General features: G+C 44.1%; 1 protein-coding gene across 13 annotated transcripts in view; it reads right to left on the reverse strand.

Moving 5' to 3' along the window:
* The window catches only part of NT5C3A (5'-nucleotidase, cytosolic IIIA), a 135,173-nt gene that overhangs the window by 45,075 nt on the left and 75,216 nt on the right, over positions 1-14,882 (reverse strand). For 3 of the 13 annotated variants that reach the window (XM_087917947.1, XM_026702223.2, XM_087917949.1), the window contains exon 2: positions 4,037-4,131. The exons of 3 other annotated variants lie outside the window; for them this stretch is intronic. In XM_087917947.1, the coding sequence (XP_087774073.1) occupies positions 4,037-4,126 (90 nt within the window). In that variant the 5' untranslated portion in view covers positions 4,127-4,131. Of the gene's footprint in view, positions 1-4,024; positions 4,132-4,548; positions 4,688-14,882 lie in introns of those variants that run through there. 7 more of the 13 variants (XM_087917944.1, XM_026702222.2, XM_087917948.1 and 4 more) reach the window with 5 other exon arrangements.

The following is a 14,882-nucleotide window of genomic DNA, read 5'->3' on the forward strand; positions in this document are numbered from 1 at the left end:
CCTTCCTCTCTCCTTCTAAAGCTAGGAGAGGAGACCCACCTGAAACAAACACACACATACAAACTTTCAAGTGCCCAGCACCATCGCTCCTTATGAGGGTTTTTCCTGGCTGGTCTCCTGTCCCGCGTTGCCCGAAAAAAGCAGGAGGCAAGGCTTCTGGGTCCAACAAAGCGGCCGCTCCTTTGAGACTTCCAAAGACTTCTTCCCCTTCCGCTTTTGGGGAAAGGAAAGGGCTGAGAACTTCAAGTGAGGTGTCTGCTGCAGCCTTGCACCCCCCCACGCCGGCAGCTCTGGGCTAGGGAGCAGTTTGGCTTTCCCGACTGCCTGAAACGCTACCTTGATCCTGCAGCTGGTGGCAGAAGGAAAGACAAGCCAGCCAGGTCAGAGCTGTTGTTACTTGGCTCCTTGCCAGCCCACATCTCATCCCCTGCCCAGATTCTCAGGCAGCTTCTGGGGCTCACCTACCAGGATGCATGGGGACAGGGCGACCAGGAAGCACGAGGCTACTCTGCCTGCATCGCCCAGGGCAGCTGTCCCTCCCTCGCCGAACAATCATTTTGGCAATTGTTGCAGGGAGGGAGAGCTTCATTTGTTCAATTTCTACCTATCCCACCATTAGGCACTACAAAAAACAGAAGAGGTTAATACAGCCTGACAAGAAACAAGAGCGGCAGGGAAGATGCAAGAAGCGAAGCCAGAAAGTGAAGCCAAGCCTACACTCCCACACAAAGCCTCTCACCTGCCACGTGCTCGGCCCTGCCTCTTGCCCTGCTGCTTCACTCCCGCTAACTGTTTTCTTGGTTTTCCAACCGTCTTTCTACACAAACTTCCCCCACGACCCCACCAGCGAGCTCCCTTATTGGCCCACTGCTCAAGCAGTGGTAGTTGTCAATTTCTAGCGTTATCTCTGTTTGGGTGTTTAGTTACAGCCTCTTTGGGCAATGAGGAGTATCGAGGATACCCAGAAAGATGGAATAAGGTTGCCACACTCACCCTTTCTCCTAGCACTCACCCACACTTACGAGCTGCTGGAACTCACCTGCTGGGAGGCGTGGTGACCAGGAAGCATGAAGCTATGCTGCCTGTATTGCCCAGAGCAGCTGCCCTCCATCTCCAGGCCGAGCATTTTGGTAGAGTGCAGGCTGCCATTGTGACATTGGTGCGAGCTCCATGGGCTGGAAGGTATGGCTGATGGCAGGGAAGGAAGATCTGCTCTGGCGAGGCTTGACTGCCTTTCAGGCCCTGCTCTGGGTTGCCACCTGTTCAACCTCCACCCAGCCTTGGGTCCTGCATCAGCCCACGACAAGGGGACATACTGCTTCCAGGCCAGCCCGGCCAGTGGATGGGCGAAAAGACAACCCTCGGGGGAGGCATTTTCTCTCAGGCCTCCCACGTGGAAGGCCCCACAGAAGCCAAAGGTGGGCCTGAAAGGCAGCCTCACTTCACCCACCCCCCCAGGCAGCCCTTTGGCTGATCGTAGCAAACCCGGTATAGATCTTCCTTCCCCACCATCAGCATTAGGGCTCGCTCACAGCATTCTCAGCAGCTGCCCACACTCGACCAAAGTACGCAGGTTGGCGGGCAGGAGAGGAAAGAGGCGCCAGGCAAAGGGGCGAGGTGGGCAGCATAATGTCGTGCTCCCTGGTCACCACCTCCCCGCACCCATCCCTAGCAGGCAAGGCCCAGCAGCTGTGGAGAATCCAGGCAGGGGGTAAGATCCAGGCTGGTGGGGACCCAAGTGGTGACAGGTCAACGCTGGCTCGCCTTCCTCTCTGCCACCAGCAAGCCAGGCAAACTGGAGACCAGGGGAAGTGGGGAGAAAAGCTTGTTAGGCCGCAAGTGTTGCCTGGGATGGAGCCACACTGGTGGGAAGCCAGCCACCTGAGCCCGGGAACAGTGTGTGGGCCCGCCAAGATCCGGGAATGGGGGGGGGGGCTATCCCGACTTGCAGGCTTACCTGTGAGCAGCAGGCAACTCAGGGCTGTTCAATTGAGGTGCAGGCACCACAAGGGAAGGCTAGAATGGCAAGCCATGAGGACCCAGCATGCCTCATAGGAGGGGAGGTATGACTGGGTGGGGCGAGCCATGCCAGCATTGGGTGGGCAGGGTGAGCAAGTGACATCGGGCAGGCGGGGCAAGCGAGCAAGTGGCAACCAGGCGGATGGGTCGGGGACGTGGCCAGCCAGAAGTTACTACCAGTTTGGCAACCCATGCCAAATCCTTCTTACTGGTTCACCCGATCCAGTGGCAACCGGCTGAATACCACCACTGATTAACAGTAAAAATTTGACAAAACTTCAGCTCTTCAAGATACTGTTTTGGAGACACTCTGAATGTGGCTATTAGGGAAGGACAAACATAGTGGAATATTTATTAACTGATACCTGTCTTTATGCAAGCTTGTACTGCTGTAATCTGTTTATTAATGCTTATTCTAATGAAAAATTGCTTTAAAAGTCTGTGAAAGACAAGTTATACCCTATATGAAAATTGAATTGCATTTTATTTATTTCTAGTAAGTATAATAAAGAAATATACCTTTCCTCTTCTTTATGAAAAATGTATATGAAAACATCTTCATATACAACATAATAAAACAGAAGAAATGTCAGAAAAATGAGATCACATCTTATTAATATAAATATGAAGTAAAATTATTTATATTCACAACTGCATTTCAGAATTCTGGAATACCCCTATATAGCAGAGAATAAGACAGAATAAAATTGTGCTCCTGACTTTTGATAGCAGTTTTATTATCATTGATAGGAGCAGAATAGGAAATAAGAATAAGGAATAAATAAGACTTTTTCCCCCATTCTTCCAAGAACTGCTGGACCACCTAATGTATTTGCTTTATTTCTACCACACCTTTCCCACTATGAACTCTCAATACTCAAATAGACACCATTTCTAGTAGCTATCATATAGACATTTTGCACTGGCTTAAAAAGGAAATGTTACAAAGGTAACCGGCTTTTAGTCAATTGCTTGCCCTAGTATCCTGTTTAAATTTCAATTATTCCAGACCTATTGGAAATATTGGAAACCATGGTAATAAGCACAAACACATTTACTTTCAATAAAGGCTAATTAACTTTCAGATTATATTTCCATCTTTAAAGAAATATGATAACAACTGAAATCTCAGATCTCTTCAGCTTTCAAAATGATCAAAAACTCCATAATGTACAGGAAATACAGGTTTCATATTTATTTATAATAAAAACAAAAACAATTAAAAGGTTAAATTTCCTTCCGTGAAAACATTAATTTAAATATAAAACTATAATAAATATCTCATTTAAAAATCTCTTTCCAGTTACAAAACCACTATGAAATATCTATAATTTTAACATGATTCCATTTTTATACCAAAACATAGACTGGCAAAGTAATATAACCATCCAGTTAGTTTTCATAAGTCTTGATCATAAACTTGCAAAATTTATGTGCTAGTTTATATTCAGAATTGTCCTTTAAATTTTTTATGTTAACTAATTAAATTATCTTTGGGAGAAGAACACAGTTCCATGACCTTAAAATAGCATAAATATTAATTTTCCAATCACAAAATATATTTTATTTGTTAAACTGCTGTTATGATGCAAAAGATAGAAATATAGTTCAGATTCAGTTGTAAAGTCCATAGTAATCTAAACTGATCTAATCTAATCTGAAATAGTATTACTTCTGCTTGAGCAGGGGTCTGGACTAGAAGACCTCCAAGATCCCTTCCTATTTTGTTCTGTTCTGTTATTCCATTCCATTATACTGTAGACATTATTATTGAATGAAAGAGTGCATTTATATATATAAAAAAAGATGCTTGGTAAGTGTTTTAGATTTTTCTAAAGAAAACTCTCACGGTTAAATACCTCTTTAGTATATTATCTGATGTAACTAAATCATCTAGATTTGCAACTGTTATCTGCCATGCACACAAGAATATATGCTGAAGTCTAGTAATTTAGGGTAAGAGGCTTGTCCAAATTTTTCTTCATTTTTTTTAAAAAGAAGGTACATGTGCGCTGACCTTAAAGCACCTTTGCTTCTTCGGTTCTTGATCCTTTCCTACTGCAACTGCACAGGTGACAAGCAGACTCCAGAGATTCAGGGCTTGCATGCAGGCTGCCAACAAAAATCAAGGGAATTGCTTAGGGAATGGTCTACTATATTATCCAATCTTTAGAATTCATCTGCATAAACATGGTAAACATAGGTTTATCTAAATAGCTCCAATTATGAGTTTTATAAATATTTCAATAGTCCATGCTTAAAACACTACCAGAGCAGTTTTATGAATGCTTACTCAGAAACAAATATATACTTATTAGAGTTTATTTCTAGGAAATTTATATTAGAGCACAAAATTAACTTTCAATCCTACAATACTTATTTTTTTCTAGGATATAAATCCTGCTTAGCACAATAGAAATTGTTTCTCTATTAAGGAGCAGAGAACTCTCCTGCACAGTATTCAGAATTTAAGACAAGTTATTAGATAAAGGTAAAAAACAGCACAGAACTGATTCATACAGTATTAACTTGAAAACAATACCTCTGTTTATAATTCATCAAGAGAAGCTTGTGAAAAGCGCAGCTGCAGCAGTGAAAAGAATTTTTCACTCAGTAACTACTAATATAGCAGCACAAGGTGCAGTTGAGGGCGTTTCCAAAAGTAGTTAATCTCTGGCAAAACAACAACAACCCCAAGCCTTGTGACTTATATCAGGAAGGCATGGCTCAACTATCTAGCTCGTTAGATTGACAGATAATCTACTGGGATACCAACAACAGAAGCTCAGAACCAAAACAGTCTCATAGTCAGATAGAACAGGAAAGTGGGAGAGGGGGGAGATTATTATAAGACAAGTGATCTGAAATATAAAAGGCAAAAATCTGAATGGTAGTTACAAAACAAAAAAAGGTAATTTTTGAAGAAAAAGAACAGACAATAGATGGAAAGATTTTGGTTTATACACTTTCATTATATTCTACAGATCAAAAGCCTATAAAAGTGAACCAGATGGGGAGTTAAAATGGTGGAAGGCAGCAACAGCTGTAAAGAGCTCTTCCAAAATTAAAAAGTTTTTTTTAACCTTGTATTTTTAACCCATTTTAATCTATATCTGACTTTTTATAAATGCACATATACTGAACAGGTTACCAGTTTGTTTTAGCTACATTTTAACAATACTATGGATTTTTAAGAATGGGGAAAAGGAGAAAGAAATAGCGTGCACAAATCTGTACACAGAGTTCATCCAAGTCATTGAAGCAACAGAAAATGGAAGATTATAATTTTTAAATCTTACAGCAATAATTATAAATATTTTATAATCTGTATTTAGGAGAGATATTTTGAATTCTTGTCTGGTCTGTACCTTTTTTTTAACCAACACTATATTGGCCTCTCTCCAAGATTTTGGTATTTTCCCTTCATCAAGCACAGCATTGAAGACCTCTAATAGATATTGAGGGTATTCTGATGTTCTTTGTATAGCTCTACAGGGATACCCTCTGGGTCAGATGCTTTGTTGTTGTTTTGTTTGTTGATTGCTTTGGCTACTTCTGTCATGGTGCTTTCTTCATTAAACATTAATTTCATAGCTTCTGAAGTCTTTGGTAATTCAGCTTTCCTTAGGTAGGTTCTAATCTTTTCTTCTGAGTAGTTTTTGTTTCTTGTATATAATTTCACACAGAATCTCTGGGCAATAACTTTTTTAGAGTTCTCATCATAATATATATTCCCTTCTTCATCTTGTAATTTGTTTATTCATTGTTTTTCTCTGTAATTTCTTAATTTTTGTGCCAGCCAATGTCCAGGTTTATTAGCATTTTCAAAATATTTTTGTTTGGTTAGTTTGGTTTGTTGTGCTATTTTCTCTGTTGCCAAAATACATAGTTTATGTTTAAGAAGATCTAATTTACTTTTCAAATTTTTGTTATTAGATTCTTTCTGGTGCAATGCCTCCATTTGCTTAAGCTCTTATTCTAGTTTTTCTCAGTGTTGTTTTTTTGCCTTATTTCTTTTTGCCCTATAAGAAATTGTTACACCATGAATATATGGTTTAGCGGTGTCCCAGAGTGTCTGAATTGAAATATCATCTTGTTTATTTATTTAAAAAAAAAATTCAATTCTTTTTCTATTATATTGAATTCCTTTTCTTTGAGAATTGCCTTTTGGAAAATCCATCTAGGTGTGGCCTTATGTCGTTTCCACTGTAGACTTATGCAGTTGTGATCGGCCCAGGTGTTAGTCTCTATAGTCACTTTTCGTATTTCAGAATAAGTCTTTTGATATCCAAACCATGGCAAACCTAGACCAGGCTTTATGGTGATGTGAGTAAAATGTGTAATAATTCTCTTCATTATTCCTTTCTCTCCAAAGGTCTATCAAATTTAGATCTCTAATCATTTCAAAAAAAGTTTTGGGGAGTATCCTCCCCCCCCCCTTTTCTTGTATCATTATGTTTGTGGTCTCTTTTCCTATCTACAATTGCATCATGTTTGTGGTCTCTTTTCCTAACTACAATTGCATTGAAGTCCCCAACTACACATAACCTATCGTATTCTATATTACTTATTATGTTATGAAAGTTTTTATAGAAGAATTCTTGGGCTCCATTTGGAGCATATATCGAGGCAATTATTATGTTTTGTTATATAGCTTAATCTCAACTATTAGAATTGTTCCTTCTTTATCTTTGTACGAGGGCTATCCACAAAACAGATTATGTTTTCATCTGTAGCAAGAAGGGGCAGAGCTAGCATGGCCATCTTTGGTCTGTGCATCTGCTGCTCAGTCTGCATCTAGTCATGCTAGTGGGAGGTTTGTATCGTTGCCTGTTATTTCACAGCAAACCTTTGAAATGTGTGCTGCAATTGAAAATCCCGCGAGCTGTGAGGTGCGATCTGCAAGGAAGATTATGGCGACTGTTTTTTGGGATAGGCAAGGTGTGCTTCTTATCGATTTTCTGGAACATGGTGCAACAATAAACTCTGTGAGGTATTGTGAAATGTTGCAAAAACTAAGAAAAGCAATTCAGAACAAGCGTAGAGGAAAGTTAAGCTCAAAAATTTTGTTTTTGCATGACAATGCCTGACCACACACAGCAAATCGCACTCGAGAATGCTTTCAAGTGGGAGATTTTTCCTCATCCACCCTACAGCCCTGATCTTGCACCAAGCGACTACCACTTGTTTCCGAGGATAAAGACCTGGCTTGGAACACAGCCCTTTGATGACGACGCAGAACTGCGGGCGGGCGTGACTGACTGATATAAACAGGTTCCCTAACTTAGGTTGTTCTAGTTGATGTTTTTGATCATATCTTTTATGGACTTCTTGCAAAGCTATCATATCAGTTTTCAATTTTTGTAGTTTGACAAATATTTTCTGACATTTATTGGTGAGTTGAGTCTGTTAATATTTATTGACTAAATCCCGCATTCTTCATCTGTCATAGTGAATTCATACATAGTGATAAAAATGGCTTCCTCCTAAATAGATAAAATATAATGTGAGAATAGTCTTAGACACTCTTGAATTCTATGAAGAAAATAATGATCGACAGGCAGATTTATTATTTCTAGATGCCCAGAAAGCCTTCAACAATGTAAATTCGCCCTTTCTAATGCAACAGTTAAAACACATGGATATTGGTGAAAAGTTTTTAAAGATAATTATGACAATATATGCACAACAAGAAGAAAAAATAATAATAAATGGAGAATTGACAAGTAATGTCTATTTCCAAAAAGGTACAAGACAAGGTTGTCCTCTGTCCCCATTACTATTCATATATACATTAGAGGTCCTAATGAGAATAATTAGGCAAGAGACACAGATCAAAGGATTGGAAATTAAAAAAGAAAATTTTAAATTACAAGCATATGTCGATGACTTAGTATTTTTCTTGGAAGGCCCTGAACAAACAGATCCGAAACTATAAGAAAAACTTGAAGAATATGGAGAAGTAGCTGGTTTGAAAATAAATAAATAAAAAACAAAAATCATAACTACGAATATGACCAGCAAACAAAGAGAAAACCTTGTTAAGCTATTAGATATTCAAATAGTACAAAAAATAAAATACCTAGGAATTAATATTTTGGCACGCTGCTCAACAATTAAGGAGGATAATAATGAAAATTTATTGAGACAAATTAAAACAGATTTAGAAAATTGGAGTAACCTTCAACTATCATTAATAGGCAGAATTTCGGCAATTAAAATGAATATATTACCCAACATTTTATTTTTATTTCAAAACATACCAATCAAATTAGGGGAAAAATTCTTTAAAGATCTGAATAAAATAATGTTAAATTTTGTGTGGCATGGTAAGAGACCAAGAATCAAATTAAAACATTTACAAGGCGCAAAAGAAAGAGGAGGATTAGATTTTCTGAATTGGGAACTGTATTATTAAGCGGCCGCCTTAACATGGATTAAGGATTGGATAAACTTGGAAAATAAAAAACTTTTACTTTTAGAAAGGCATGATCTACAACAGGGCTGGCATGCATATCTGTGGCCCAGTAGACATATGACACACCAATATTTTTTGAGACATAAAATCTGACAAGCCCTAATCTCAATTTGGAATAAAATAAGATTGCAAAACTATTGGAAACTCCAAGCTGGCTCTTCTCCTTAGAAGCCATATCATATCCGAATCTCTACCGCCAGAAAAAGGCAATCACATACAAAGATATCCTAACAGATGAAGGAAGATTAAAAAAAGACTGGAATTTAACCAGCAGGGCTTAACATTGGAATGGTGGGCATATCTCCAAGTACAATCCAAATATGAAAGGGATAAAAAAGAATGAGGAATAAATTGTCAAGATACAATATTAGATAAAATATTATTAGGATCAGAGAAGAAACAAATAAAGAAATTGTATAACTACTAGATTATAAGATGTATGAGGAGCAGGTGAAAGAACCAATGTTAACTTGGGCTAGAAATTTCGGCCATAAATATAAATTTGAATCAATGGCAGCAAATTTGGAATCAGAATAAAAAGATTACATTAGCTACAAGGAAAACCTATTTAAGATGTTTTACAGATGGCATCACCCACCTGCCAGGTTAGCCAAAATGTATAGCTCTCAATCACTTACATGCTGGAAATGTTTGAAAGAACGAGGCACTTATTATCATATGTTGAGGGAGTGCAAAAAAATACAAGAATTCTGGCACAAATATGGTAATGGCTAGAAGAAATGTTGGACCTAAAAATAAATTATACACCAGAAATGTTTTTATTGGGAATAATAAATGAGAATTTCAAAAAGCATTATTTATGTAATGATTTATGTTATTACAGCTGCAAAATTATCAATAGCCCAAACATGGAAGTTAAAAGGAATACCGAATGATGAAGCAATAATAGGAAAAAAAAAAATCAGTGTGCTGAGTTAGATAGTATGATGTTAGAACTGAAGGAGGGAATTCTATGCAGTATGGGAAAAAATTTATAAATGGAGGGATATGAAAGGAGATCTAAAAATGTGAAATAGAATTTAAAAAGAGATTATATTGCAACATAATATTTAAGATAGAAATTGATTCAAAGATTACAATGTAAATGGGCATTGGTCTTACCTGACACGCCATTTCTAGTCGAGCTGCGAGGATCATCCAGAGAGTGGGAGGTGCTCCAGTCTGCGTCTGTGTAGGCTGGGCTTAATCATTAGGGAACGCTCCGCCCTCTGTCACATGGTCCCTTGTAGCCTCCCAGTTTATGCGAAGTCGAGAGAGGAAGAAAGTCGTCTAACTCTCATCTAACTAGACCTAAAGTATCATTGGCTGAAACAAGGTTCCCCCAGACGGAAAAAATTAAAAAGGGTGGGGCTGGATGATCCTCGCAGCTCGACTAGAAATGGCATGTCAGGTAAGACCAACGCCCATTCTCCCTCGAGCTGCTCGGATCATCCAGAGAGTGGGACATACCAAAGCTTGGCTGTCCTACGGGAGGGAATCCGTCTGGGGTGGAAGCTCCCCTGGGTCCTCGATGACCCGCTGGAGGACTCGTCTACCAGACAAGGCCTCAGCTGACGCAAAGATGTCAATCTTATAGTGCCTAATGAAAGGGGAGGGAAGCCCAAGTGGCGGCCCGACAGATGTCTGAGATTGGAGCCTGGGTGGCCCAGGCGCAGAGAGTGGCCGCACTCCTGGTGGAATGCGCCGTAACCCCACTGGGAACTGGCAAAGCCTGAGGCGAATAAGCCTTGGCGATGGTGGCTCTGATCCATCGCCCGATGGTGGAAGGGACACCTTGTGGCCTAAGGACTTGGGCTGGAAGGAGAGAAATAAAGACTCTGACCTTCTAAAGGGTTGTGTGCGGTTAATGTATATGCAGAGGGCCCGCCTGACATCTAGGGTGTGCCATCGTTTCTCCCTTTCCCGTGAAGGATTGGGACAAAAGTTCGGGAGTGTAAGCTCCTGAGCCCTGTGGAAGGCTGAATTGATCTTGGGCAAGAAGGTCGGGTCGGGCGTAGAACCACCCGATCAGAATGGAAGAAACAGAGGTCCTTTCTCACCGAAAGGGCAGCAATCTCCGAAAGTCGGCGAGCCGAGGTAATTGCCACCAGGAATACTACCTTAAAGGTCAAAATTTGGAGAGAGGATTCTCTAATGGGTTCGAAAGGAGGTCTGGTGAGGGCCACCAGGACCTTGTTAAGGTCCCAAGTGGGGTACCGGTGCACAACAGGGGGACGGAGGTTAGTAGTCCCCCTTAGGAAGGCCCTGATACGGGGATGGTGAGAGGGGACCCAGATTGTCGCCGGAGACGACAGTTGAGAGGGCCGCTACCTGGTGTCTCAGGGTATTAGGTGAGAGACCTTTTTGAGCCCATCCTGGAGAAAATTCAGAATCTGGGCCACCGAAGGCAGAGCGGGTTGACCATGGATGAATGGCACCACCTGCAGAAGCTGACCCAGGTGGCATCGTATATCCGATTGGTTGAAGGCCGTCTGGCGGCCAGGATCGTGTTAATGACCTGGTCAGATAAATTCTCCTTCCTCAACTTTTCCCGCTCAACCTCCACACGGTTAGTTGGAGCCATTGGGGCTCCGGATGTTGAATGGGCCCCTGAGACAGGGAGATCCTGTCCGGAGGGATTCTCCACGGGGAGACACCGAGAGGTTGCGGAGGTCTCCAAACCATGGTCGCCTGGGCCAATAGGGGGCCACCAAAATCAGATCTGCCTTCTCCTGGATCAGTTTCTGAATGACCCTGGGAAGCAAAGCTAACGGGGGAAGGCATACAGGAGTCCGGGGGCCACGGACAGCGAAGTGCGTCGTGATTCTCGGCCCGGGGAAGGGAATCTGGAGAAGAACCGAGGAGCTGGGTGTTGCAGGGGATGCAAAGAGGTCCACTAACGGGAGACCGAAGATCATGAGTCGCCTCCCTGAAAAGGGATGGATGAATGCGCCACTCGGACTGGTCCACGGTGGCCCTGCTTAACCAGTCCGCTCGGGTGTTTGAGGCCCCGAAATGTGTTCTGCTTTGATCGAGAGGAGGTGACGCTCTGCCCAGCGGCAGAGTCTCTCGGCCTCTCATCAACCGAATAGACTGGGTCCCGCCTTGCCTGTTGACATGGGCCTTGGCAGTAAGCGTTGTCCGTGAGAATAAGGGACGTGCCGCCCGCGTACCTGAGGCAGGAAGTGGCGCAGGGCCAGGTGGATGGCATGGAGCTCCAGCCAGTTTATGCTGCAGGCCCGCTCTGCATGGGACCATTGCCCTGTGTTGTAAGGGACTGGAAGTGAGCACCCCAGCCGCTCAGGCTGGCGTCTGTGGTGATGACGAGGCGCTGGGGATCTTTGAAGAGATGACCCCTGTTGATGGCAGGGTTGATCCACCAGAGGAGAGATGAGAGGACCTTTGGAGGTACCTTGATGGAGGATTTTTAGTTGCTTCTGCCGGACCTTTGAAAGCGGAAGCAGGAGCCACTGCAGGGACCTGGTATGAAGGCGGGCCCAAGGAATAATAGAGATGCATGAAACCATTTTTCCCAGTAATTTAGATAAATCTAACAGAAAGCCCTCTTTGATCGGCGAATAACCTGAATTGAATTTCAAATACTCTGGAACCTTTCCGGGAAAGGAACACTTTTTCCTGCACCGTGTCAATGATGGCCCCCAAGTGGGCAATTCGGGTAGAAGGGACCAGTTGGCTCTTTTTTGGTTGACCAGGAAACCATGGGCGTGGAGGGCGGAGAGAGTAGTCTTGGTGTCCAGCTCTGCTTGGGATTGTGAATGGGACAGGATGAGGATATCATCCAGATAGCAGTGGAGACGGACTGGGCAGTCCCTTAGCGAGCTGCCAGGGCGCGAGGATCTTAGTGAAAACTCTGGGAGCGGAGGCTAACCCAAAGGGAAGGGCCACATACTGAAAATGGTGGTGATTGTAACAGAATCTAAGGAATTTAGAGTGTGAAGGCCGAATTGGGATGTGGAGGTATGCCTCAGAGAGGTCTATAGAAGATAGCCAATCTCCTTGCCTGGTACCCTGCAAAATGGATTGGAGGTGTGCATTTTAATTCTGGGGGTTTAGGAAGCGGTTGAGCCGTTTGAGGTCCAGGATAGCCTCCATCCCCCGAGGACTTGGGAACCACGAAGAGGTGGGAATAGAAACCTTGCCCTCGCTGAGAGAGGGGAACTGGCTGGATGGCCTGGATGGAGAGTAAGTGATGGATGGCCGCATCCATTAATTTGCGTTTGGAGGGGTCCCTAGAGGGGAGATGACATGAAGAACTCGGGAGGTTGAGAGTTGAACTCCAGAGCGAGTCCAAACCTGATGGAGTCCCTGACCCATTTGTCGGAAGTGGTAGAATCCCACAGGTCGGCGAAATGCCTCAGCCGACCACCAATGGGGGAAAAAGACAGGATTCATTTGGAGCGCCGGAAGGGTCTCCCGGAACCCCTGAAGGGGCGCTTAAATCCTCCGCCCTCTCCTCCTATTTCGATCGCTCGGGTCGGAGCGATCCTGGGAATATGATGCTCTATATGAGGGAGGTCTCGGGTACCTGGGGGAAGGGGACTGGTAGAAGGACCGGGAGGATCCTCTTCGAAAGGGCTGAGGGGCTCGGGAGTCAGGCCTCCGAAAAAGAGGAGGAAGGAATTTCTTCTTTCCCTAGTTTCGGCCAAGAGAGGGTCCAGGGCCGGCCCAAAGAGCTTCTCCCCTTTAATGGGGGCGGAGGCCAGCTTGACCTTGTTCTTCACGTCCGCCTGCCATGGTTTGAGCCAGAGCAGGCGGCATGCAGTGACCTGGGACGCTAACGCCCGGGAGGCGAATTTAACCGAATGGTACGTGGCGTCAGCTGAGAACTCTGCCGCCGCTGTGATTTTGGCTATGTCCTGCAACGCCCGTGTATTGGATGGAGGGATGTGGGCCTTCAATTGACGGAGCCACTGGATAGAGGACCTGGTAAAGAAGGAGGCTGCGGTGGCCGATCTAATTGCCCAGGCGTCGGCTAGATGAGCCCGCCGCAAGGCCAATTTAGACCTCCTATCCTCGGGTTTGAGGGCCTCCAGGGGGTCACTCGGGGAGGAGGAAGAGGCGAGACCAACAATGGGGTATTGAGGAGGGAGCAGAAACCCGGTTCGAGGTTAAAGAACCTCTTATCCTGTGTGGATGGGGCCGGAGGAGCCCCGTAAAACCCAGTTGGTTGGAAACCAGATCGTGGAAAATGGGAGGAGCGGGAATCACATCCTCGGCCACCATGGGCTGTTTGAACATTGCGTCCTCCGGTTCCTCCCCAGAGGAGTGGGGGACAGGGGGAAGTTGAGTGGCCAGGCCCGAGGTGTTCTTGGCTTTAAGCAAGATGGACTTAAACATGTGGGGCTTGAATAACCCCACAAAGGAAGGCTGGTGGGGGTAAGGCCCTCGTCCTCCGACAACTCTGCTTCCATCGGGTCTAAATCTGAAAAGGGTTCCCCATGGAAGGTGGATCCCCATTCAAGGTGCTCCTCCTCCTCCCTGTATTGGTCTAAAATTTCCATTCCCTCCTCTGGTTCCCTTTCTGGAAGAGGGCTGGCCCCCGGGAGGGTACCTGACCAGGAGCAGGGTCCAGGGTGGGCATGGACCTAGTTGGCACCGGTTCTTGTGTGGGAACCGTCTGAGGAAGGCTTGATCCGGCCATCTGCTGCATGCCTTGAGCTATCCCCTGTTGAATAGCCTGCTCCATCCAAGTTCTCATGTACTCAGGCATCTCGATTGTGGGTGGGTCCTCCTGTCTCAGGCCAGCGGCCGTAGGAGTGAAAGGTTGCTTCAGGCATCCGGCTGGTAGCTGGTCCAGGGTCGTGAGACTCCTGGGATGAGCTGTGCCTGGAGAGAGGGGAACAAACTGGAGGGGGTGCCTGGAAGTAGAAGGGCGGCTGGGGGTGATGGTTGAGTCACCCTAGAGCGCCTATCGAACTCCCTCTCTAGTGCCTTATGACGCCTTAGGCGTCCCTTTGAGAGGCCTTAGAAGTCTCCTGGGAGGTTTCCTTAGCCTGTCTGCGCACATGATGGGACTTAGATTTCGCCTTCAAAGAATGGCGGGAGTTAGGGTTATCATCTGCCATGGTAAAACAACAGAAGTATCAAAATGAATATATAGAAATATATATATATGTGTGTGTGTGTACAGGTGGTTGGCATGCCTAGGATACGACCTGGGTAAGGCCGGGTATCCAGAAACTGGCCCGCACCCCTTTTGGAATTTGCAATGAATAATCTGAAAATATGACCAAAAAGGGGGAAAAATTTTTTTTTTTTTAAACTGCCACAGATATAGACTTTTAATGTACAATTATATCCCACCAGGATAAGGATCCAGGAAAACACACTGCAGCGACAGTGATGGAAGCTAGGTCTCTCTAAG

The sequence above is a fragment of the Pseudonaja textilis genome, chromosome Z, assembly GCF_049901715.1.
Source record: "Pseudonaja textilis isolate UNSWEBS1 chromosome Z, rPseTex1.2, whole genome shotgun sequence".
Lineage (NCBI taxonomy): Eukaryota > Metazoa > Chordata > Lepidosauria > Squamata > Elapidae > Pseudonaja > Pseudonaja textilis.